Source organism: Mus pahari, chromosome 22 (genome assembly GCF_900095145.1).
Source record: "Mus pahari chromosome 22, PAHARI_EIJ_v1.1, whole genome shotgun sequence".
Lineage (NCBI taxonomy): Eukaryota > Metazoa > Chordata > Mammalia > Rodentia > Muridae > Mus > Mus pahari.
This window is the reverse complement of record NC_034611.1, coordinates 4806079-4831318: the sequence shown is the minus strand read 5'-3', so window position 1 is coordinate 4831318 and position 25240 is coordinate 4806079. Positions and strand designations below refer to the sequence as shown.

The 25240-nt window shown below is 43.0% G+C and overlaps 1 protein-coding gene across 2 annotated transcripts in view; it reads right to left on the bottom strand.

Moving 5' to 3' along the window:
- Positions 1–1402: 1402 nt before the first annotated feature.
- The window catches only part of Slco5a1 (solute carrier organic anion transporter family member 5A1), a 113807-nt gene continuing 89969 nt past the window's right edge, over positions 1403–25240 (bottom strand). For both annotated transcript variants that reach the window (XM_021222197.2, XM_021222198.2), the window contains 4 exons: positions 16919–17078; positions 14804–15045; positions 11875–11939; positions 1403–7055 (listed from right to left, as the gene is read on the bottom strand). In XM_021222197.2, coding sequence (XP_021077856.1) covers positions 6595–7055; positions 11875–11939; positions 14804–15045; positions 16919–17078 — 928 coding nt within the window. In that variant the 3' untranslated portion in view covers positions 1403–6594. The remainder of the gene's footprint in view (positions 7056–11874; positions 11940–14803; positions 15046–16918; positions 17079–25240) is intronic.

Genomic DNA, 25240 nt, shown 5'->3' with positions numbered 1-25240 from the left:
GCTCACAGCCGACTAAATACATCTGCTCAGGGCTTCCGCCGTGGCTCAGGGCTTCAGCTGCGACTGACTCATGCTGCTGTTTCTCTCTTTCACCTCCTGCCTCACACACAGAAGTTTCAGATGCCAGCGCATTCGGGAGAACTCCTGTGATACAGGAGAGGCATCTAAATGCAGCATTTGGTGGGCCTGCAGGACAGCGTGTTAAGTGTAATCTGACACAGGGACGACTAGCACAAGCTCTTGCTCATGTGGGAGCCCGGAGTTTTCGTGTGATAAAAGCAGAGCGCCCTCTGGGGATGAGCAGAGGCTGGGAGGGGTGCAGGGCAGGGCAGGGTGAAGAGGCGACGCTTAAGAGGAACAACCTCTAACATTCTGTAGTAAGGTAGGGCAACTATTTGGCACTTGCTGTATATCTCAGATACCTGGTAGGAAAGAGTTTGGATATCCTTGAGCTGAAGGACAAACCAATGGCATGTATATGCACTGAAATGTCATGCAGGGCCCCATAACTAATGCAGTGATTATGTGGGGTTGAAACTTCTAAGAAACGTATATNAAAAAAAAAAAAAAAAAAAAAGTCCCAGTGCTTTTTGGACCCAGGTGAGGTCTGAGTGCCGATTCTGCTTCAGAGACTGGCTCCAGACTGCTTGGAACACAGGCTGGGCTTCTCATTTGGAAGCAGGGTCGGGGTGGGACTTTTGACGAATTTGTTGGCAGACATTTGATAACCTCCCCTTGGGAAATCATTTGCTGAAGCTTTCTCAGTATTTGCAGCTCTGTAGGAGACCCGGGCAGCTTTGCAGACCACTGGGTAACAACAGGCAGGAAATGCTACCCTTCGCTCCCACCTTCTTTCTTGGAGCCCAGGACGTTAAGCAAACCTGGAAGGCCAGTGAGGGTTACTTCCATCCAGGTAAACCATTTTTTGGACTCGTAGTGCAGGTTCAAAGAGGGGCCTCTGGCCTTCCACCCCTGAGGGGTGTGTGCAGCACGGCCATATTGGACTTGCAGTGCGGATAAGAATTCTATCTTCGTGCTGTGAAGCCACTGAGGGAGTGGGTGGGCATCCTCCATCACACCACACTGAGGACAGAGTTCTGGAGTCTAAAAGTCTGTTGAGTTTGATAAACTACCTAAAAGAAATCTCTTAGGAAGTTCATGAAAAAATGGGCTCTTTAAATGGTAGTCATAATAATTTCTACACAGAACAATCTGCTTTATAGATACGCTCAGCATCAGGCTGGCATATGGGTCACTCTGGTGTCACTGTTTTGTGTCAAACAACAGCAACAACAAAAATCTAGGGACAACCAAATTTCAATCCAACACACTTTATTTTTTTTTTTCAACTTATTTTCCTTAATTTTCAATGATCAAGTATTCACGATGTTGTAAACCCAGGTTTATTAGTCCTTTGACAATCAGTTTCATTAAACATAAAGAAATAAGTCATACGGCCCTCCATACCATACCAGGTCTCCAAATAAATATTTGTTCTAAAAACCACAAAAATCAAACTCTACATTATAACTCAAAGCAGCCTTTCATCACAAACATGCCTCTGTAGAGAAGTACATAGACACACAGGCAGAAGGACATGGACACACACACACACACACACACACTTCACAGATATCCTAATACCAGTTTGACACCGTTTCACATTTCCTTACACTACAAAGTTAAAGGCTGGCCTTGGGCTTCATGCTCCTAGATTAACATTTGGGTTTGGGGTAGAGGTATATATTTGAACACAAATGCCCACTGTCAAGTCTTACTCCTCAGTTTAGTTTAATACATCCTTACCATTATTTTCATTTTTAATAACATTAACTTCTTCACTGTCTACATACAGGGTAGACTTCCAGTCAAAGACAACAGCATCAAATCCAACGCTAGAGGGCAGCTCATAGGGCTTGAAACTTGCTGCAGAAGATATAAGATTATCTAAATAGGTTTTTATCTCTCTGAAATTATTTTTAGCATCTCCTTATTCTTGATAAACTAAATATCAGAAGCACGGACTCTTGCATAGAGAAGGATTCTCCTGTATACTTCTCAGTTTTGCAGAATAGTTTTCTGGACTGTGGAAATGAGGTGGGGGAGGGGGCTTGTTCTCGAGGGGGAAATCCCCAGGTTTCCACACCCAGAGCACTGAAACACTGACTTCAGAGAGGAACATGCCTCTACAAATACTTTAGCACCAAGGCATTTTAGATTTAATGCTGCCAGAGCCAACAGCAATAAGGTGAGCTCCTGGTCACATTTGCCCCTTCCTAAGGCTGAGTACAAATGAACTGCTTAGATTAAACCTCTTCAGACAAACACGAATCTGATTGAAACACAACAGGAAGTCTGGGACAGACACTGCCAGCAGCACGTCTTTGCCTCTGACAGTACAGTGGACCATAGACTACCAGTAAAGACGAGGTGACAGAAGAGAGAAGCGATGAGGTAAACCAGGCCACTAACCTCACCTGCCAGCCACTGCCTTCCCAACTGCAGAACACTACCCCCGAGTCTGGAGTACAGAATTAGCGTGCTTGGCTTCTACAACATTCTGGTTTCTTATCACTACATAGACTACTCAGCATGTACCTCTGCAGCAACAGTTACTGTCACGTTCTGAACTCTAGGACACGCACACGCACACACACGCACACGCACACACACACAGAGCTAGCACCTTAGGCAAGTGCTTGCCTTCCTACAGAGCTCATGGGAGAGTTCCCAGGGGGGGCTTTGGGTCCCTCCACACTGTGGTGATGTTCCTTGGTGCACACAGGGTTCTACAAAGCAGCCTCGAAACGTACAAAACAAACAAGACACTTTCTGGCTAGAAGTTCATCAAAGACTGTGACCCAGAGCTGTGGAACAAACAGAAATTTGGGGTGGTTGGCGGGATGGGATTCTGAGAGCTTTGGGAGCCTCACTCTATCAACACCTGCAGGAGCTGGCTTCCCTGAGTACAAAGATGTAGTTTACCATCAGTCACTTGAGGTGACAGATGGGGTCTGTGACTTGGAGTATATTTTCTATGTTCTTTTTAAATCTTCACTAAGAATCTGAAAACCCACAGCTGTCTACAGGTTAGCATAAATGTTATTCTACTGACAGGAGAGAAAAAAATTAAATAATATACCTAAACCCCCAAAGCTCAGATACAACCAATCAGAATTAACCTTTTCTTCATAAAATTTCACTTTAGGAAATTCTGCTAAGATCCTAATTAATACCCAAACTGAATGTGTTCACAATTAAACTCAACCTATAAACAGACATTTGAGGTAAGTTATAGTAAATGATTTTAATATTATACTTGGCTACATAACTAACACTTACTTTGAAAAAAAAATCTAGTTAACCATGAAGTGTGGGTTGGCTCCCACACGTATGTGCTATGTTTCTTGTATTCATACAAGGAAATGTCTCTACTTTGAAGAATGTCTCTAAAACCTCAAAAACAATAATATGTCAAGAAGTGATGGGTGCTAACTTACTTTACAGTGGACATACCACCCAACCCCTCTCACTGCTACTCCAAGCCACCCTAAAGAACTGGCTTTAATGTGAGCCTAGGGTTCGAATCTGTTTTTTTAAACAAAGAAACAAGAATCTTTTCCAGAGAAGGCTAGGGTGCTGCTCGGGGAGAGAGAACACGTCATGTGCAGGGTCCCCAGCTCAGTCCTGAAGCCCTGAAGGGGAGCATTGCTTTCATGCTCCTAACCCAGGATATGTGCTGAGTGGTGAGAGACCATTCTGCAAATGGTCACCGCACCAAATGCTCTCTTTCCCACCCCACCCCCCATGGGGTTCCAAATGACTTTTGAGTTTTTTCAGCTAGAAACTCTACCTCCATGATACAAGAACCTCATACTAAGGAAGAAAATCCTAAGAAGGTTCTCCGCCACCTTCCTCACTAGGCCCTTGGGAGTTTCTAAGCCAATGAGCTGCGTATTACATTTGCATATTTGAGGCAAACAACACATTAATTTCTAGAGATGATACAAGAACAACTTACCCTTTTGTCAAAACAAATAATTCAAAGCCTATGCTCAGAAAGCAATTAAAGTTTCTGATAAGAGCTGCGGCTACAAGTAAACCAGTTTGCTAGAAACAGAAGACCTCTTCTATATGTACAATTGAATGGTACTACCTATGAAATAGTCACTCACTGGCTAGGCAATATTCAGATGATGCTACCAGAGCCCAAACCCTCTGGAGAGCAGTCTTTAATTGATATATAATGCAGGACTTTATTCCCTCAGGACTTTCAGGACTTACTCTACAGTCACCACCAGCACATTAATGATACACCTGCTACTTAATATTAATATTTAATATTTGCACACTGTAGTGGACATCCCAGGTCAATGTCTTTGAGTTCTGACCTCAGCCTTCCCAAAGATTTCATGGAGCAGTGAATGGTATCAACACATAACCAGTGCCCAGCCAGCAATTGCTGGACTGAATTCAAGGTAGAGAAAGAGACCAGAAGCTTTCTAACTGCCCTTGGTGAGCCCATCAACCTTAGTACTGAAACAGGACCAATTCCACCAGAAGTCTCTTAATATAATATCTTATCACTGAAAACAATAAGAAAACACCACCTCTCTACAGCCTATACTGCTTACCATCAAAGGACACTTACTATCCCTTCTAAAGGATGACAATCACCCACAGAAGCCAACGAGGGACACCAAGTCCCCAGAGGACACTGTGGGCTAATCTGCACTACTTTATAAAAACCTCTCATGTCTGTTACACTGCTCTAAATCTGACACACAGCATTCACAATTTATCACAGCTAAGCATGACCCCACCTCCACGGCAGCCAAGCCTAGGACTCAAGCAAAGTTCTTCTCACCCAGGTACTAGCTCCATCTCTTACAGACATTATCCAGTCTAAGGGCGAAGGCCTCCTCCACAGACTGCACGAGCCGCCACGAAAAACCACTTGACTAGGGAGTTTCCTACATGGACAGGAAATCAATCCTATACCTAGGAACTATCTTAAGAATATTCACAATTCTACCTGTGTGGCCTGCCAAGAATGTAGGTGTCTGCCAGTCACCTCTCTTCCAGATGGAAAGACGTTTCCTGAGGTCGCCGTACATGACATGAGATTCTTGACAGAGAGGCCACAATTTCTATGGCGCATTGGACATCTTGGTCCATTGTAGCCAGATCCCATGAGTTACCATCAATGCACAAAGGCTTGCCAAGAGGCCTCTGTCTTAAGCATCCTGAGCAGCAATGAAGCCGAGATAATGCTGTCAATGGACCGAAGGTGCCTTTAGGAAGGGAATCATCCTGTCTCAGAGCCACTTAAGGAAGGATAGAAGAACACAGATGCAAAGGGCACCATGAAATGATGCTAGCTTTGAGAGCTCAGGATTCAGTATAGTAGACTAGCTTGCTTTACGTTCCAAGTCATTATTTAAAGTATGATTATATTCCATGTTCACCTGACAAATCTGTCTACTGTGCAGTCATTTTCATATCCCAGGTACAGTTTTCCTGACTAAATTATTCATTTTCTAAGGCAACCATGACCACTTTCTATACAGAAAAAAACAAAATCAGTAGAGATTTGCCAGTATGTTAAAGATATAAGTGAAATTCCCTAGTTGGGACTCAGTCTTACCTTGGGAATTTCTTTATCAACTCCTTTGAATGTCAAAGTAGTCGTAACTCTTAGCTAGTTTTAGTGGGCCCTCAAAAGCTGAAAGAATTCCTCAGATGACAAGGCCATCATTTCCTTCCTTATTATGCCTCTCAAATTACAGTTTCTAGCCACACTGTTTAGCACACTAGTTTAAAGCCCCTTATGAAAGAATACTGTAGTTTATATATTCAAGCTATCAGTTGCATGATTCAGCAGCCTTTTGATCTACCTTAAGATGGAGTAAACAGACTAAGAGAAAATATATCTTAAGAAATCCTTCCATTGCAGAATACAGTTCTTTGAAGCATTTGAGATTTTTCTACCTGATTGAGAAGTCTGCTATGGCTTAAATTGCGATTAACAGTGCTTTAGGGAACATTCAGCTTCCACTTACGAAAAAGTGGGAAAAAAGATAATCTGCTTTACTCTCTGAAAGCCAAAGGGACATGCCACACTTTTCTATTTCCAATCAAATTGCATAGTTGAAGCAAATTCAGTTGTGCTTTGCTGGAGAACTCACAGTAGGTGCTCAAATCTAAAAACCCTGACTGGCAAATGCAAAGTCAAGATCAAGCTCACCTTTATCTGGAGTGTATGCTAATGATATGTGTGGTCATAGCCTTGCCCATGGCTAACCATGGACCTCAGGCTTCTACCAAACGGGAGCAGGAACATTAAGTGATCCTAGCAGACATGACGACAGATCTAGCTAAGCTCCTCCCTGGAGAAGAGAGGGGAAAGGCTGTCCGTCTCGTTGAGGTATCCAGCCCTCATCAACAGTGGCTGTGTATACTGAGTTTTGTTGGTTTGAGGATGATGTCTGTGGAGGTTTTAAAATAAGATAGAAGGCACTGGTGTTTCTCAGCTTGCCGAATTCAACTCAACCAACAAAATCCGTCTGCCTTCTCGCGGCTTCAGCAAGGATGTTACAAAGCAGCACCGGGGCTCTCGTCCCGCCCAAAGTCTGCAGAGGAACTTCCGGCTTCTGAGAAAGGTCCAGGATATGTCTTTGTGGTGCATGGGAATCCCTTCTGCAGAGCAGTTTCTTCATGGACTTCCCCCTGGGTGCTGAAGGCCGGGCATGACGTAGTCCTGGAGTATTTCTCAGCTTTGCTGGGCCCGCCCACTTGCTCGCTCACAGTGCTCAGTGGGAATTCTCTGCACCTCCGCCTCTGCAATCCGTCCTCTTTGTACTTGATAGAGTACCAGGCCAGGAAAATAAAAATAAAGCCAACAAACTTGAGGCCAGCCGCCAAGCCAAAGTAGACGAAACGAAACGACGTCACATTGTACTCCCAGCAAGAGCCCTGCACTCCGCATTCCTGCTGCCAGAGCATACAGGTGGTGTCAATCACAGCTCCAAAGTAAATCGGAGTAGGAATGTATGCTGCAGTCAGGGAGAGAAAGGGAAACACAAAGATATAGCTCATCCCATAAGAGAAAACACACTTGCAATGAGCAAACTGCCCGTTTGTCAATGCTGAGAGAATGATTTTTGTTTAACTCAATTTTCTTAAGGACATTTTCATCTGATTGCAATTTACTCGTGAAAATAAACAGCAAAGACTTAGCGTCTTCCACTTTACAACTCAGACTGACTTAGTGCTTTTTAGGTTGATAAAAGTAGCCACTGCTTTCTGTGGGTACCAGGTCCTTACATTGGACACTTGATAAAGTTTTCACAATGAGACTTTAGTTGAGTTGAAAGAACTGCCTATTGCCCTAAATGCCAACACAGAATCCTTTCAAACTTAACACTGGATCTTAGACACCTTTAAGTCAGATTGGAGCTGGATAGAAAGACAGGGAATGTTAAGGGGACCAAAGAACAGAAAGAGTTTAGTCTAAGTCTCTTGAAGCTGAAAGTCAAAATTTTTACAGCAAAGTGCATGAAGATCAGAATGAGACTAGTATGCATGAGACTCTAGAACACACGGAAAAGGCTGGTCATGGCAGCACACGTCTGTAACTCCAGAGCAGCCCGACGGCTCCCTGGCCAGCCGACCTAGCCATTCAGACCAGGGTCATATTCAGGTCATATTCAGACCAGGGTCAAAAACCAAGGCAGACCCAGGTGTGGAGGTGCACATGTTTAATCACAGGACTCTGAAGGTAGAGACAAGAGCTCCGTGAGCTAGAAGCCAGCCTCGTCTACATAGTGAGTTTCAGGCCAGTCAGAAGCAGTAACAGTAAATATATAAATAAATAATAAGGTAGAGAAACAATCGAGGAATATGCCCAAATGTCAACTTTTGGCCTTAACAAAAGTCCCACACCACCAACAACTACACACACACACACACACACACACACACACACCCCACAAAGAATCTCAATATAATTAACAAAATTCACTATAATGATTGCTTACATAAAGACAATATTCCCTTTTAAAGAGGTATTTCAAAAAAGAATGTTATAATACCAGGAATAAAGCATGCAAAAGGCCTACATGTAAAGGACCCTCCCCTTTCTCAGCTGGACACCTGTTATTGTTTGTTATTGAGAATATCACAGACAAGATAATGACCTTGTTTATAATCAAAACACATCTTAACTCCATGATAATCTGGTCTAGTGAGGTTTTTCAACACTGAGATCTATAGTTTTGATTATCAGTCTATAATCCAGTGAATTTCAAAACCACCATCTGAAAAAAAACCAGGGTTTCTAGAAGCCCTTTAAACAAAGCTCGGAGGCCACTAAAATTGCATGTATGGCTACCATAAGATTGCACTCTCTCCTGAGAAGGCCAAGACCACGCATCAGTGCATACTGACTTTGTCCTTAGGGTCTCCAGCAGCCCAGCCATGCTCAAATCTGGTCTAGTGTCTCCTTAACAAACTCCTCTGAACTTCTCCTCTTTTTAGTTTTATTTATTATTTATGTGAGTACACTGTGGCTGTCTTCAGACACACCATAAGAGGGCATCAGATTCCATTACAGATGGTTGTGAGCCACCATGTGGTTTCTGGGAATTGAACTCGGGACCTTCAGAAGAGCAGTCACTGCTCTTAACCACTGAGCCACTGAGCCACCTTTCCAGCCCTCTCCTCTGAACGTCTTACTGACCCATGCTGAGCCTCTTTCCTGGGGTTCAGGGAAGGGACTCACCTCTCCCAAGCGGAGGTCCCTGAAGGAGCCTGTCCGGCCACTAAGCGACTCCTCTGAGGGCTGTGCCTTCCACTCTGACCCCAGTGCAGCTAACAAGACACACTTCAGATTTAACTTCACAAAGGTACTTAGTGTGTGGCGATAGTCAAGGCCTATAATTTATCTTTGAAGCTTCTGAAAATGCTAGAAGTGGAAGGTCTCTTGTCTGGGCTGTGTGTAACAGACATCTCTTCCAGTTCCACAGGTAAACAAGTTTACTACATAAGATTCCATTACACACTCTTTGCCAAAAATTTGCCCTACCACCTCTAACTCATTCTCTTGCCTCCGAGCCATTCCTTTTGATCCCTGGGTCTCTTGGACACCACTCTGCTGCCATTGAGTCTTGCACGTACCTCTACTTTCCTTACTAGTAACGAACACTTAAAGCCTCGGCTATTTGTCACCAACACACTCCTCGATACAGAGCCTGTTCCTTTTTATGCTTTGCATCCTAAGAACTTTTACAACAGTCCATGAATGCTCCGTGCACAGAAGTAAGAGCTGGCTATGTTAAAGCAACACGGAAGGAGGGAAGGAAAATGAGGGACGAAATAAAACAGGACATCTAACAGCTCACAAACAGGCCTGTGAACAGACTCTGTAAGGAATTTGTTGAAGATAAGGTCTAGGGGCTGGAGAGATGGCTCAGTGGCTGAGCGAGTTGGCTGATTAGGTTCCCAGGGCCCACATAGGTAACTCACAGCCACCCTCACTCAGGCTCCAATGCCCCTGTCTTCCCTAGGCACCTCCACTCCCACACCCACACTTATACACAGACACACATACATACACATAGTTAAAAATAATAAAAGTAAATCTTCAAACTGAAGCCTAGTAGTAAGATTAAATGGTAAGTTTCATAAATAACTGAGAAGTCTTTTCTTTTTAATTTGGGGAAAATCAAGTTTGGGTGGTTCGCTTAACTATACTGTAGAGCCCTAAATTCTAACACTCCCCCAAAACCTGTTCCCTAGATCATTAGGAATGTGGCTAGTAAAGAGCCTTTGTTCTTTTAGGGCAGCTGAAGGTCTTCTGTTCCTCCACCTGACAGCTAGCTAGGCAATTATCTCAGTTGCCCCAGCCAGGCACCCATCTTCCTATGTTTGAGACTGAAAGAAAAATTCAAAGGCTCAAGGCCGAACACTGTAAAAAGACATAGTCCAGACTTTACGGAGCCCACCCGGCCACTAAGACTAACAAGACCATGAAGATAAGGGAAAGGAGTGCCGGAGCCAGCCGGGGCTGTCAAGGTTAGCTCATAAACTCTGCCAAGGAGGCATCTCACCCCGGTTCACTCAGGGTCACACACTGACCAGAGGTGCCCCAGACTAGGCCCCCGGCCTCTGGAATTCTGCCACTCCGGCTGGCTGTACTATCTTGTTGCATTGTATGTTCAAATGAGCCAATCACTGGTGGCTGCACAAACTCTCCCTGCCCCCCCCCNACCCTAACCCTATAAGAACCCCTTACTTCTGAGGGTCTGGGTCGACTCCTCTGTCTCCTGCGTGAGATACGAGTCCACCCAGAGTACTCTGACATTAAAGTACCTCGAGTGTTTACTACAAGTCGGCTTCTCTGTTTCCGAGGGACTCTTCCTCATTCCTGCGTCCTGCGGACCCGAGGGAGTTCCCTCACTCGGGGGTCCTACATTACTTCTGCACACACAATGTAAATGACAAACTTGGGCTGAGTAACGTTCACCAGCTGTTGTTCTCTCTTGGCTACGTGGTGATTCTACCCCAAATTCATATCAAATAGCCCAACTCCCTCCAGAGAGTAGAGCTAAAATAAGTATTTTTTTCTCTTTTTCAACTCAATCATCACTCTGACAAATTCCTGTCTTTGAAAATATCTTTTTAACCAGGCAATATGGTATACACCTGTAATCTCAACACTTGTGAGGAGGAAGCAGTCTATCAGGGGAAGTATGTACTTAAATTCCCTAACCCTAACCCTAACCCTAATCAGCAAGGACCATACACATTGCAAGACCCAGTCAAATATAAATAAATAAATAAATGCAAAACCCCTAAACAACAACAAAAGTAGCACCTTTCAGTTTATGGCAAAAGCAAAAAGCATAATCCTGAACTGTGTGCAGTTGTATCTGAAATCCTCTTTAACCAGCACACTTTTAACAAAAGAATCTTCAAAAACCTTCCAAGACTTATTGACATCAAACAAGTCACACCAGGGGGTTTCGTTTGGTTGGTTGGTTGGTTTGGTTTGGTTTTGCTTGTTCGTTTGTTTTTTTTCCTGCTGGAGGATATTAAAAATAGTCAGCTTTAACCTCGATGTCACCAACTCACACTCACTGCACACAGAATTCCAAGGAGTGTGAAAGCTTCAGAAAAGAGACCATTTACCTTTCAAAGCTAAACTGTGAATGAAAAACATGGACAATGGTTTTGATTAGTCAAGGGAAACAGCAGTGGAGGAAAATGAGAAACTGCCATTTAAGAGAAAATGAGCTTGAGGAAGTCAACTGATGGGTATCAAAACAGTTCAGGTGGTGAGTGGGCGGGGCGAGCGGGTGGGTGGCCACTGTGAACTTTGGTGACCTCTCTTTTTTTTTTTTTTTTTTTTTTTTTGCTTTTTAAGATCTTTGCCTCAGAAAACTCTACAAGTATACACGTCAATCAAGCCAATTAAATTACCCTAAAACAGTAAGAACCTGAAAGTACTCCAAGTAAAATGCACCCGGTTTCTCTCACATTCCTGTCAAGAGGCACCAAGAGACCTAAAAACCAAGATAACAAACTCATTACAAAGCTCTTGGTGTTGATTTCTTACAATTTAAAACTCTGGGGGAATTTTGTACACCTTCGTAGTCAGAGTCAAAAGGAAACTAACCATCTTTTGTTTTGTCCAAGGAACTTGTCAACTTTTAGATGAATTTAAAAAAAAAAAAAATTAGAGAAGTGTCCTGTGATCTTGTGAGATTCTGTGACAACCACTACCAAGTGACTCAGCTTCTGTTTCTAAAGTGCCATAGCATTTGCCTGCTGTAAAGAGGAATTAAGGGCACACTTGGAAATTCAGGGACATACCAAGTGTTCGCAACAAAACAAACTGCATTCCCAGCGCGAAGGGCCTTTCCTCATCTTCCACAGACCTACAGGGAAGAAGGAGAAAACAGTTTAGAACAATGGTGCCAAGAAAATGCTTGTCAAACCAAGCCTGCCTTAGGCAGAACCATAAGCTAAGCAGGAACCCTCCCAGAATCTTTAATCCACTAGAATTTACTAACAGTCACCAACCAAGATTCCCTTAGTAGATTCCAGGCTGGAGACATCTCCATCAGACACTGGTTAACTATCTCTGTGTGAATAGTGGGGGAGGGGTAAGGCTCTTGGCTGAAGGGGGGAGCCCCTTTAAATGAGCCCCCCAAATCCCTTCTACTAAGAAAAAAATGTAAAAATTTACTCAAACCATTGCAGTCTCTTTTTCTCTGTCAGAATGTTCCAGAATTGAAGGTGTATCCAACAAAAACCATCCTCATAATTCCTCCAAGATTGGGGAAAAATAGCTGCTGGCTAGTTTTATGTCCACTTGACACAAGCTAGAACTATCTGAAAGGAGGGAATCTCAATAAAGGAAGTGCTTCCGTAAAATGTGGCTGTAGAGTGGTTTCTTAGTTGGTGATTGCTGAGGATTGGTGGTGCCATCGTGGGCTGGTGGTCCTGGGTCTAGTCTATATGAGCAAGCTGTCAGAAGCAAGGCAGTGAGAGAGCAGCACCCCTCAAGGTCTCTGCTACAGCTCCTGCCTCCAGGTTCCTGCCCTGTTTGAGTTCCTGTCCTGACTTCCTTCAGTGATGGACTATAATGTAGAAGGATAAGCCAAACAAAGTCTTTTCTCTGCCACTTTTTTTGGTCGCGGTGTTACATCACAATAGAAATCCTACTTAAGTCAAAGTAAAAGCAGAAATTACAGACATACATATATGCACATGTACACTCACACACACACATACATGAAAAGCCAGAGAAAGATATAAGCTTCACCAAGTCACGTTCTCCTCCAAATATTGATGTTCTAAGTAATCCCTGCGGGGTGGAAAGATTGGAACCGATTGATTTTGCAAATAGCAGAGGTTAAATGACCACTCTTCAGAGATTTGGTGTTAGAAGCCAACTCATAACTTGCCATGCTTGAACACTTCTGAAAATCTGTACAATGAGGTGGACTTTATAGAATACTTCTTACAGAGTTACAGTGGGAAAAGAATGGGATGTTTCAGGTAAGTGAATTTACTAATGGGGTGTGTAATGTTTACATGATGAAGTACTTTATGCTTTCTCATGCACACAAGATCTAGACATGGAATGGAAAATTTTTCTGAGCCTGTTGTCCTTACTGTCATCCTCATAGTATCTGTGTCTCCTAGCAATTTGCCAGCTCTGCACATAGGGCTACTCCATCAAGATCTGCTGACAGTGAGTAGACCAGGGAGCCTTGCATGCCCTGCTTTCTCCCACTCAGGAACTGCCTATCTCAGTGTCCAATGAGGAAGAAGCCAATGTGTGTGATACAGTGTGCGTGATACAGTGTGTGTGATACAGTGTGTGTGAGATATAGTGTGTATGATACAGTGTGTATGATACAGTGTGTATGATACAATGTGTGTGATACAGTGTGCATGATACAGTGGACATGATGCAGTGTGTATGATACAATGTGTGTGATACAGTGTGTGTGATACAGTGTGTATGATACAATGTGTATGATACAGTGGGAGTGATACAGTGTGTGTGATATAGTGGGCATGATACAGTGTGTATGATACAGGGTGACACTCAGGGAGCATGGTGTTTCCGGCCTGATGCCCAGCATTGTGGGGTTGGAAGAGCCGGGGAAAGGGAGCTCGGGTGGACCCTCTTCCTCAGGCTCCCTCCACACCACCTCCCTGCTCCCTCTAACCCACAATGTGTTCTTCAGGCTTCCAACCCCGTCCTTTCCTACCTGGCCATGTATGCACAGCCTTTAATGCAAGGAACAACAAATTGATCTGAATGGAACAGAACAAAAGTAGCTTCCAAGTCCTCTCATAGGAAAAAAAAACAAAAAACAAAAACAAAACAAACCAAAACCAAACCAAAACCAAACCAACCGAAACCCCCACCAGGATACACAATGCAGCCACGAAAGCACAAGCTGAGCAGCGGAAAGCTCCCATTTCCAAGTCTATCCTGTCCTTGATTCCCCTCCAGGACTTCATACAAGAGTACAATTAATGAACTCAGCATTTTGAAATGCAAGCCCAGCATAATTCTTCACTGATCCCAAAGGTGCAATATTAACTATCCACGGGGCCAGAGATAATAATACCCTTTGCAATATTCATAATCTAGTCACTTTCCCCAAGCATCCTGCCCCGCTTGAGGGTCTGGCTTCTTGATGCTTTCTCTCTCTCTCTCTCTCTCTCTCTCTCTCTCTCTCTCTCTCTCTCTCTCTCTCCTCTTTCTTTTTCTTTCAATTTTTCTTTAAGATTATTTAAATTTATATGTATACCCACATGTATATATGTGCAGCTTTTGCATGCCTGGTGCCTGTGACAAAGACAAGAAGGTGTCAGATGTAACTGAAATTACAGAAGATTATGTGTGTGGGTACTGGAAATCAAACCCAGGCCCTCTGGAAGAGCATTCAGTGCTCTTAATCACGAGCCAACTCTCCAGCCCCATAAATATGGCTTTCAGCTCATGATGTCTGACTTCACAGCACAAAGGCTTCGGACACTGAAAGCACTGGAAAGAAAGTTTGATAAATAAAAAGAATAGCACCCAGCTGGAAAAAAAAAAATCTAGAACAGACAGTATTTCAGCTACCCTTTTCTCCCTGATAGAAAAGCTCTCCCGTAAGCCCAGAAGAGCATGTCTGAGTGCCTGCCTGCATGCAGCTTTTCCTATCCCTGCTTTGTTTGACTTCTGCCCCTCTGCAATGGGCTCTCTCAAGCACTGTCAGGGGGCTGTTCTCACCTGAGAGTCACTATGATGGCTGACGGTTGGGCACACGCTGTGATGAAGGTAACTATGAAAAGGAAGACCAGGAAGGGAATGAGGGTATTGCAGGTGCGTTTGCACTTCCCAGACACAGCATAGCCGTTCTCATTGAGATAGGTTTTCACGATGACCACTCGGAGCTGGCTGCGCTGCCCCACTGTGGGCGGGGTGATCACTTGTCGACTTTGGACGCAGGTACACTCTGTGTAATTTCGGACCTGAGTAGCAAATACAGAGAAGTTGTACGCCGACCAAGAGTAAAGCCTGGCATGGAAATAGTAACGAAGTAAGAATGCTTCAAAATAACAATAGGACTTTAAAGAACGTGAAATATTTCACACAAAACACTTCGGTATCAAAACCTGCTAGTTAAGACTGTTTAACCCTAAACTTCCCTAAGAAGCTTCAAACTTCAATTCTGCGAAACGCCACGTGCTCATTTGGAGTCACAAACACACAGAGCTTTGGTTGCTGTTGAACTTGTAGACTCTCCAGTTAGCGAGGCCTTTAAAACAGAAACTAGCTTGGTTTTTTATGTGTGCTCACCAGAGTGCCTGACACACGTTTGAGCACATAGTGAGTCCTAAAATACGCATCTATTAAACTCCTAACACACGCACGATGGCTTCCCGTGTGCAGAGCAGCTGGCCTAGGGATGCTGGGTTTAGTACAGTGATGAGGAACTTCCCATTGGCTGCTTCAGTTTACCCCCCTTTCAGTCCCCTCAGCAGGCTGGTGACCTCCAGATGAAGGGATGGAGGTTCACTTCAGTCTGTACTCCAGCCTCGGCCCAGTTCTCTAGACTCTGGCAGACTCCAGCTGTCTGAAAACCCTGCTGTGCTCCACATTGCTTGTCCAGTTTCTCCAACATATGTCTGAGCCCTACTGATGTAGGACATGCTGCTAGAGGGCACTGAAGATGGGGGTGGTGGTGGTAAAGGAGACCAAGTCTTCTCCAGTAACCACTCATTGTGTCTACTGAGCAAGACACAATGATCAGGACCTCTTCTTGTTGTTACTTGACGTCACCAAACAAGATGAGAAATATTAAACTGGCCAATTTATCCTTTGCTTATTTGTTACTTTTTACTAAATGGAAATTAACTGAACTAGTTCTCATGGTGCCTGCTTAAAACAGTGGTAAGAGCAGGTTGGGCACGGGGTATTTGGCCATTTAGGCCATTAAGGATGTCCAGTCCTTAATAATATAACATTGAGGCCAGGAGGTCTCATTCAATGCCATGCAACAGGGGCTTCACTGCAAAGAAATGATATCATGACCTCAATAGGTCAACCCCCAGAGCTTGCCAGCTATGTCATTGGGAACCAGCAATAGTAATTTCCATGTTGCCCTCTGGTTTCAAATTGAGAAAAAAATGGCACCCCTAAACTCTAGGTCAGTGGTATAGTCTCCAGATAGGGACAGAAGAAGCAAATTCATTTTAACCTTTAAATTAAGGCAGTCACCTCCTATCTGTTCTAATGCTAACAGCCAAATTGGGCTCAGTAAAGAATAGAGTAGAATATAAAAACCTTCTCCCACAGTATTAAAGCCTATTTATAATTCACAGGGAAGAGAATCCAATTCTCAAAATAGACTATTCTTCAGCTGACAGAAATATCTTTACTCTGGAAGTTAAGGAGTGGGGGAGAAAGTTAACTGACAGGCTTATGAAAAATGGTCATTGCCCATCTTCACAGCCACCACTTAGCGGACCAGCCTCCACGGCCTCTTTTCTCAGTGTCAACAGTGACAACCTTGACCTTCAGATCCATTACAAAGACCCTGGCAGAGGAAGAAATGGGAAGCCCGGAGTCCAACCTTATCAAGTTTCCCTGAGTTGGCATGAATGTAAAATAGAAGCCAGCTAATGAGAACCAGATCTACACCTAGACCCTACCAGCACATCTGACAAAAGTATTAGCCCTGCACAATTTTTGTCTCAGGAGGAGTTTTTCAGAGGTACCTGGAGGGCTATTTGGAGCCTCATAAACAAGGGAAACTGAAGTCATCATGGGTGCCTGGGGTTCCATCACCTGTCTCATGATGCTAGACCCACCATAGAAGAAGAACTTAGGGCGTCTACTCACCCCAGTGGTAAGATTACCACTGTTAACACAGCCAGCCAGACATGGGTTGAAGTATGTGATCCCATCTGATCCACAGACTGGCTCATATTCATGTATTTTACAGCCACAATTAACATTACAGCTTCCTGTCAGATTCCTATGGGGCATGGTCAGAGAAGGTCTGAGAGAGAGAGAGAGAGAGAGAGAGAGAGAGAGAGAGAGAGAGAGAGAGAGAGAGAGAGAGAATATGAATATCAAGCAAGGCCAAGAATGGAATGATAAGGCAATGGTCTTGAGAGCAATAGAATTTTCTATTTTAGAGACAATATTCCCATGAATCAAATGTATGATACCATGAAGTAGGCATCTTCCATAGTTATTTCCACAAATTTACAATGAAGCATAAGAAAAAATGTTTCTGTTTTCATTAGAATAGATGAGATTAATTTAAAAATCAAATTATCTGGCTGCTCCAACCTTCATCAACAGACCGATCTCATGTCTGGTCCAGTGACTTGAATCCTTATAGAACTCCTTGCTGGGAAACACTTGGCTCTGCATCTTAACAAGCCTAGATCATGATTTATTTCATTTGATTTGATTTAAGCCCACTGGGGATTAAACCCAGCAATTAATGCTCACAAAGCATGAATTCTAGCACTGAGACACACACCATCTTAGTTTATTTATAACTTCTATATAATACTTATATACTTTTGTGGAGTATGTGTGCTATTTCAATATACATTACATGATGAGCCAATCAGATTAATTACCATATCTTTACCTCAAACACCAAATTTTTGAACTATGAGATAGAGAAAGCACATTTCATTACTGAATCTTTGTAACTGACATGAAATCCACCCGCCAGCCAGTTACCAGTGTAGATTCTATTCATCAAAAACTTGAATTGTTCTAGAATACTTTATCAAAGGAGCAGAGTAATCTTAGAAAACCAAGAGGAAATGATTTTCAACCATGACTGGTTAGGAATCCTATCACTAGTTTGATAGAAATAGCTAAAGAAGAAAGATTAAGCAGAAATCACTAGAAATGCCCAAATTCAGTTCACAGTCAAACATAGTTGGCCTTGTTTCCCTGTGGAGTCATAGTGCTGGATACAAAGAAGTGATGTAACATATAAGTTCACAAACCTCCACCTAAGGGAAATCCATTCAAGCCATAGATATAAGGGGAAAGATGACATATAAAGGCTCAAAAGGAGAGAGGGCATAAAACGGCAGTAAACGAGGGGCAGGCAGGATACAGGGGACTGCAGAAGAATGGGAGACTCTCTGAAGGATCGAAAACAGAGACAGTGTCTCTTACATCACTTTGTCACCATTCTTAGGCAGTACTGATAAAATGCTGTTCCTGAAGTCAAATAGGTCAGCAGAGCAGGTGCTTCCTGCATCTGTCCCATAATCCACAGTCCATCCATCCAACAATGTGTCAGGGAAATGTGTCAGGACTTAGCTTCAGTGACTGTGTTAGTATGGCCTAGCACAGCCCACCCCAATCGCGTGCACTGCTCTACAAACAGCACACATGTTGCCTATTCTAGGGCTTCTCATGCTTTGATAACTCAGACTGGATAGAGAACCAAATCCAAAGCCATGCTTACAGTCGTATCAAGAAAGCTCCCGACAAAAGCAAAGCCAAATAAACCTGCTCCTCCTTCCCGTCACTCCACAGAGAAGTCCAACTCAAGACACAAGCATCAAGTTCAAAAACTCTTAGTGTTGAGAATTTTAATGTTTAAATACACCCCAAAATAGTTCTAAAGAAGTGGTTCTCAACGGGGACAATTTTATTCTCCAACTCAAGGGACTTTTAGCAATGGTGGGAGATAGCTGAGAGGTGCTGTGGACATCTTTTAGGGGTTATCAAAGCATGCTTCCAAACACAGCACAATGCTCAGGAAAGCTCCACCTTCCACAGAAAGGGTCAGATAGCTAGCCCAAGTGTCAGTGGTGCCTGAAGATGAAATGCCCAACCAATAAACACATTCTGAAGATGATAACATGGGGGTTTCAAAGGCCGGTACCATGTTAACTATAAACATGTGGAAATATGCAGTATGGTACAGATCCACCTCTCCAGTGCTTCAAGAACTAAGCTGAAAGCCGTGACAAGTGAGAAGAGCTTTTATTAGTCTGTGTGCGTAGTCACTAAGAATGACAGACTTGAATCTCAGGCCAACAGTTGGTATGGCTGCTATTTAGAAGCTGCTTGGCATTTCCTTCTGACAGCCTATTCTGCCTTCATATGTAACAGCCACACGTAACAAGTGCCTGCCACGTATGAGACTGTCCACGCAAGAGGCACAACCTAAACCCAGCATCAAGGTATGCTTTAATCACACAGACAAGAGCGTTCCACTCAGGGCTGTCTTGTTGTTCTCAAATAACAATAATAATAGCAGCGGCAGCAGCAATACTTTTAAGAAGGAAAAAGTGATTAAATGAAGTCAACAAGTAGAACTATCAGGAAAGGAGTAGGTATTTATGAAAAGGTCTTTAAGAGGAAAAGTCGCCATGGACTGAAGTAGAAGGCAGCCATCATGGCTCACCTCTGCGATGGGATGATTTGCAAAGAATCTTTTTTTCCTTACTGAAAATAGAAATTTTCCTCACATAATATTCCGATTATGGTTTCCCTTCCTCTATTCCTCTCAGTTTCCCTCCACATCTCCTCCCATCAGGATCTGTCTTTCATTAGAAAATAAACAGGATTCTAAGGGATAATTTAAAATAAAATAAAATAATAAAACAAACTCAGCACATCCAAATAGGACAAAGCAACCAAGCAGAAGGGAAAGAGTCCAAGAGAAGGCACAAGAAATGGATGGAGGTGCAGAGACCCACTCATTCGCACATTGAGGTATTCATTACAAGCATTGTACTGGAAGCCAGAATATACCCAAGGGACCTGTACAGTACAAAGAGAGAAAAGATAAAATAAAAATAAAATGGAATAATTTTAAAGAATGTCTTGTGTGCTTGTCATTAATCTACCAGAACCCAGACTGTTACCCCCATGCAAGGCCCCACCCTACTTCACTTCTAGGATGAGATAAAATGGGATGTGTTCAGCATAGTACAGTCATGTGCCACACTGAATTCTCACAGCAGTGCAAGGGCACATCTCAAAACACTAAGAAATCTCTCATTTGTCGGGAATGAAGCTGTGATGGGAAGGGAAAATACACAGGGACATTGCACTTACCAGCACACAGAGACCAGCTACCATCTTTCAAAACTGAAAAAGATGCCAGGCATAGCAGCCTTCTAAATGAGCTCCCCTGTTAACTCATGAATCAAGGTAGGTGAATCTCCGTTTGGTTTTGGTTTTCTACTGTTTTTGTTGTTGGGTTTTTTTTTGGGGGGGGGGAGTGTTTTTGCTTGTTTTTGTCTTTGTTTTTTTGTTGTTGTTGTTGCTTTTGTTTTTGTTTTGGTTTGGTTTGGGTTTTTTGTTTGTTTTTTTTCCGAGACAGCGTCTCTCTGTGTAGCCCTGGCTGTCCTGGAACTCACTTTGTAGACCAGGCTGGCCTTGAACTCAGAAATCCGCCTGCCTCTGCCTCCTGAGTGCTGGGATTAAAGGCGTGCATCACCACGCCCAGCTGATTGTTTTGTTTTTTGAGGTTGTGTCTCTTGTAGTCCTGGCCTCGAACTCACTATGGAGCTGAAGTTGACACCCTGACCTCCTTTCTTCTCCTCCCAAGTACTGGGAGGAGAGGTACACTGCCTCTGTGCCCATTGAGTTAATGGGACTTAATTTCAAGTGATGCTCAGGACCTTATGATCAAATATTTTACAACTGATGCTCCGAACTGCTAGCATGAGCTAGAAAAATGGAAGAGGTCGTCTCTGAGATTATCTAGCAATGTTGCTAAATGTAAAGACTAAGAAACTGTGCGAGATACAATGATCTGCCCAGCATCACCAAGACGGTCTTTAGAAAATCCAGCCCTCAAGAGTTAATAACAAACTAAATATGAATATAATATAAATTTAAATAACCGCACTGGCAGTTATCAATCAACACCCAAGGGACAATGTTTACAACAACCAAGAATAGCAATGTATAATATGAATTGAAAACAAAGCCCTGCCCCCAGCGGGTATGCAGGAAGACAGTTACACAATACACTACATGCACATGGGCAGTTGTAGCCTTGCCCCTAGTGGGTAGGCAGGAAGACAGTTAGACACAATACACTACACGCACATGGGCAGTTGTAGCCCTGCCCCCAGCGGGTATGCAGGGAGACAGTTAGACACAATACACTACACGCACATGGGCAGTTGTACCACAGCAGGCTGCCTTAAGCTCTGAAGACCACTAGGCCTTCCAACTGTCACTGCCACAAACAGAAACTTGTCCTTTCTCAGACATTCTGTAGCTCAAGAAGTCACCTCTGGAAACAGTTCCATCTAGACACTGAAGTCACAAGATGGCATATTAGATTTAACTGCAAGCACAAAGAGAAGACATTTGATAAATGAAAGAGCTATCAACATTCACGCTGGAGCTATTTAATGATAAGTCGAGAGACAGCCTTGGTTGGAAGTGCAGTTGGCAATCAGATTTAAATCAACTTTTAGAAGTATTTGAAGGTAGAGGGAGCAGGGAGTTGGTTAATCTCATTATGCAACGTGTCTTACTTAAGCCATGACTCTCATAATAAATGCCAACTTGACTATAAGATGGTTAAGATACATCTGTGCTGAAGAAGTTCCTAGCCACAGAGGGGCCTCCAGACACACTGTATGGAAAATTCAGATGTCGGTGATGGAATTGCTTGAAGTAGAAACGGATCAAACCATCAACTATAGTTCCTGGAATCTTCATGCTGAAAACACATCAACTTCTCAAATCTGAAGATCCCTTTGTTTTATTTTTACTTTATTATGGTTGGAATGCTTTAACAGATCTAACTGCTGAACCTGAGGGGTACTGGTTATTGGACATATGATATGTACGCTACTGGGTTATACCCTCAGCAGATCATTTAAAATATTAAGCCTCCTCTCCCTCATTTATCTCTTTACTGACTTTATAGGATAAAATATTACAATGCGGACTGGTCCCACCTCTTTAATCCTAGCTCTGTGTGGTCAGAGGAGAGCAGATCTCTGTGAGTTCAGGGTTAGCCTGGTCTACAGAGTAAGTTCCATACCAGTCAGGGCTACACAGAGAAACCCTGTCTTTGAAAAAGGAAGAAGTATAAGTTAATAACAGGTAGAAAGTAAAGTTACTAAGGTAAGCAGCCACATGTCATTGAGCAGCTTGTACACTGAGGAAGAAAACCCAGTCGAGGCAATGAGGATCTCACTTTGCCTACACTTTGAAAGTGGTATGCCAGAGAGGCCCTGCCGTTCAGAACTGACCATTCAAATCCATTCTTGGACTATCTTCCTAGAAACAGGTGGAAATCCAGAGAACTTATCTATAAAAACTGATGATTTCTTTTGCTAATCCACAAATGTCACTAAAATCAGTTTGCAAAGTACCAGGACACCTGGGTCCCTGCTGCAGTACCCAGCACTCTGAGATAGGATGATCCTTCTCACGTGATCACAGTCAGATGAGGTGTACCTAAGAGGCATTTTTGTTTGGTTGGGCTTTGGCTTTTGGCTTTTCAAGGCAAGGTTTCTCTGTATAGCTCTGGATATTCTAGAGCTCACTTTGTAGACCAGGCTGACCTCGAACTCAGAGATCCTCTGCCTCCTGAGTGCAGGGATTTAAGGTGTGTGCCACCACCACTCAGCTTTAAGATGCATATTTACATGGAGATCTGATGAAGTTCACAACTGAGTAACACTCCTGTGAAAAGCCAAGGCCTGGCATCTGCTTGCTTTCTGGAATGAATGGAGTTGCTTTGCATAATCTCAAGCAGAAAGAGCAGGGACAAGAAAGAAATACACACTAAGTCCAACTCCATGAAAGGAAATGTGATTCTTAAATAATCTTCATCATAAAGACAATTAGCATTTGTTTGACAATAGCTAAGCTGGAGCCTGCATGTTGGAGGAGGTGCCATCCCATTTCTCCCCTCTGTGTTATTTTAACTTCTTAGCATGTTGAGATTGCCATTTTCATCAATTGTACACAGAAAAGAGCCAAGACACAGCAATAGCAGACTGCTAGTGTGTGTGATATGTGGTGGGAGGGTCACACAACCAGAAAACAATAAAGTTAACACTTTCCTTTAAGAATAATACTGTTTTAGACAAGATGGCTTGGGTGGGAAGCAGGGTAGAAACCTCACTTTCTCACTAACATGGAGCTGGTTGCCTGCTAAGAAAAATAAAACTACAGTAAGATTTAAAAGACTTGAGGAAAGGGATTACAAAATAAAATAAAATAAAATAAAATAAAATAAAATAAAATGGAACCATCATTATAAGTTTGGGGAAGAAAGCTGACCATGGCTAAGAAAATGGATTGTTCGGCAAAGATGAAGGCCTCCTAAAGTTGAAACTCATAAATTTGTTATGGAGTCAATCAGCACAATTATATAATTTCCCCTGGCAGTGCTAGCAGACTAAGAAGCAGTTGATTTGAGGTTGGCAGGACACAGTGGTATCAAGCAAGGGCTCTAGAAGACTTGAGGGGACCTGAAATTCCAAAGCAGGTAAGATATAGTCTGGCTTCCAGATCTTCTAAAAATACATTTGAAATAATCATGGATGAGAGGAAAAGGGAACAAAATCATGTACTATTGAAGAAATAGAAAAACTGGCAGCAAGCTTCACAACAGTTGCAAGCAGACAGCCATGAGCTCCTTGTCAAGGATGGTCATCAGAAGTGCTGGGCAAAATGATCTGTGGAGAACACAATGAACCCCACTGGGGGAGATAAGCCACAAGTGGTCCCTTCCACTCTCATCTCTATTCTTACCACCAGCTCCAATTCAGAGCCCATAAAATCATCAGAAAGCTGTGAGAAAAACTGTAAGAAACTTAAGAAACTAAACTTCTCCTCTAGATGTTGACCACCAAGATTAACCCTTTCATTCGTGTCTTGAGGCTGGCAAAGGAAACAGGCATGCCCTGAGAGATTCTAGCCTGAGTGCTGTCAGTCTGGAAAGATTATTGTCAGTAAATAGGGGGGTTGGGGGAAACAAACCTTTAAAGCCAAATGATAAGATGTAAGACAAAGAAGTAAAGAAAAAAGTCCTAATTGTAAGAGATCTAAGGAGACCTTACTCTCTAAAATACCAAGATCCTACAGAAGGGGAGCAATCAAGAGTCAACAAGAAAAAATAATCCTCAAAGTTTTAAAAATTATATAAAGAATTTAAAATACAGCTTTTGAAATAAAGCTCTCAGAGCAAAATGTACCAAAATCCCACCTCTGTCATCCCCACCTATTGGCTGTTGGCATCTTTATTTACCAATCAGAACCAAAAGGGGGCAGGTTTCCAGAAGCTATCTGCAGACACTCTCATGTAAGCAGATTTTGGGGGAACTTAATTAGCATTCATAATACAAGCAGCTACAGTGGCCTATGACCATTCTTGTGATATTTTGGAGAAATTGTGGCTGCTTTTTGTCCTTGTCTCCCCTCTCTCTCCTCCCCATAAAAGAAATCTGTCTGAAGCTAAATTGAAGAGTTTTGGATTAATGACATTGGCAGAAATTTCAAGACAGCCTAATATTGATTCTGTCCTGTGGTTATTAGTGGTCACTCTTATGCAGATCTATAATGAAAAGGAACAAGCTGAGCATGGAAAAATGCAAAATGTACAGTTTGAGGAGGAAAAAAAGAACATCAGGAAATGTAATGTGGAAGACAAAAGTTCTAGTGCTCAAGAAGATAAAAAGTTTAAAGAAAAGCTTGATGCTAAATGGACTAAAGGGATCGTGACCTCAGAGCAAGACCCCACCAGCTATGCTTCCAGCCTGGGAAAAGAAATTAAAGTTTGAATGGTGAAGAAAAACCATCAATAATAGAAAACTGATACAAATGTAATTGAACAAAGACCCCAAACTCCAGTCCCAGCAAGCAGCAGAACAATATGGTTCTGGTTTTAGAGTCAAGGATATAAGAAAGGGGATGTGGAATCTCCCCCATGGCTAAGGAAAGCTGCTGAGGCCAGACATGTGTCAGAGGTGTCTCTGCATAGAGGCCCAGAGAAGCCATTCCATGAAGCCATGAAAGTGAAGCCTAGATTGTACTGGAGATCCCAAGATGTTGGAAATGCCAGAGTTGTGTGATGCTATGTAGTAAGACCTTGTCTCAAGGAGCAGGAGAAGGAAGAGAAGCGAAGGGAAGGAAGGAAGGAAGGAAGGAAGGAAGGAAGGAAGGAAGGAAGGAAGGAAGGAAGGCAGG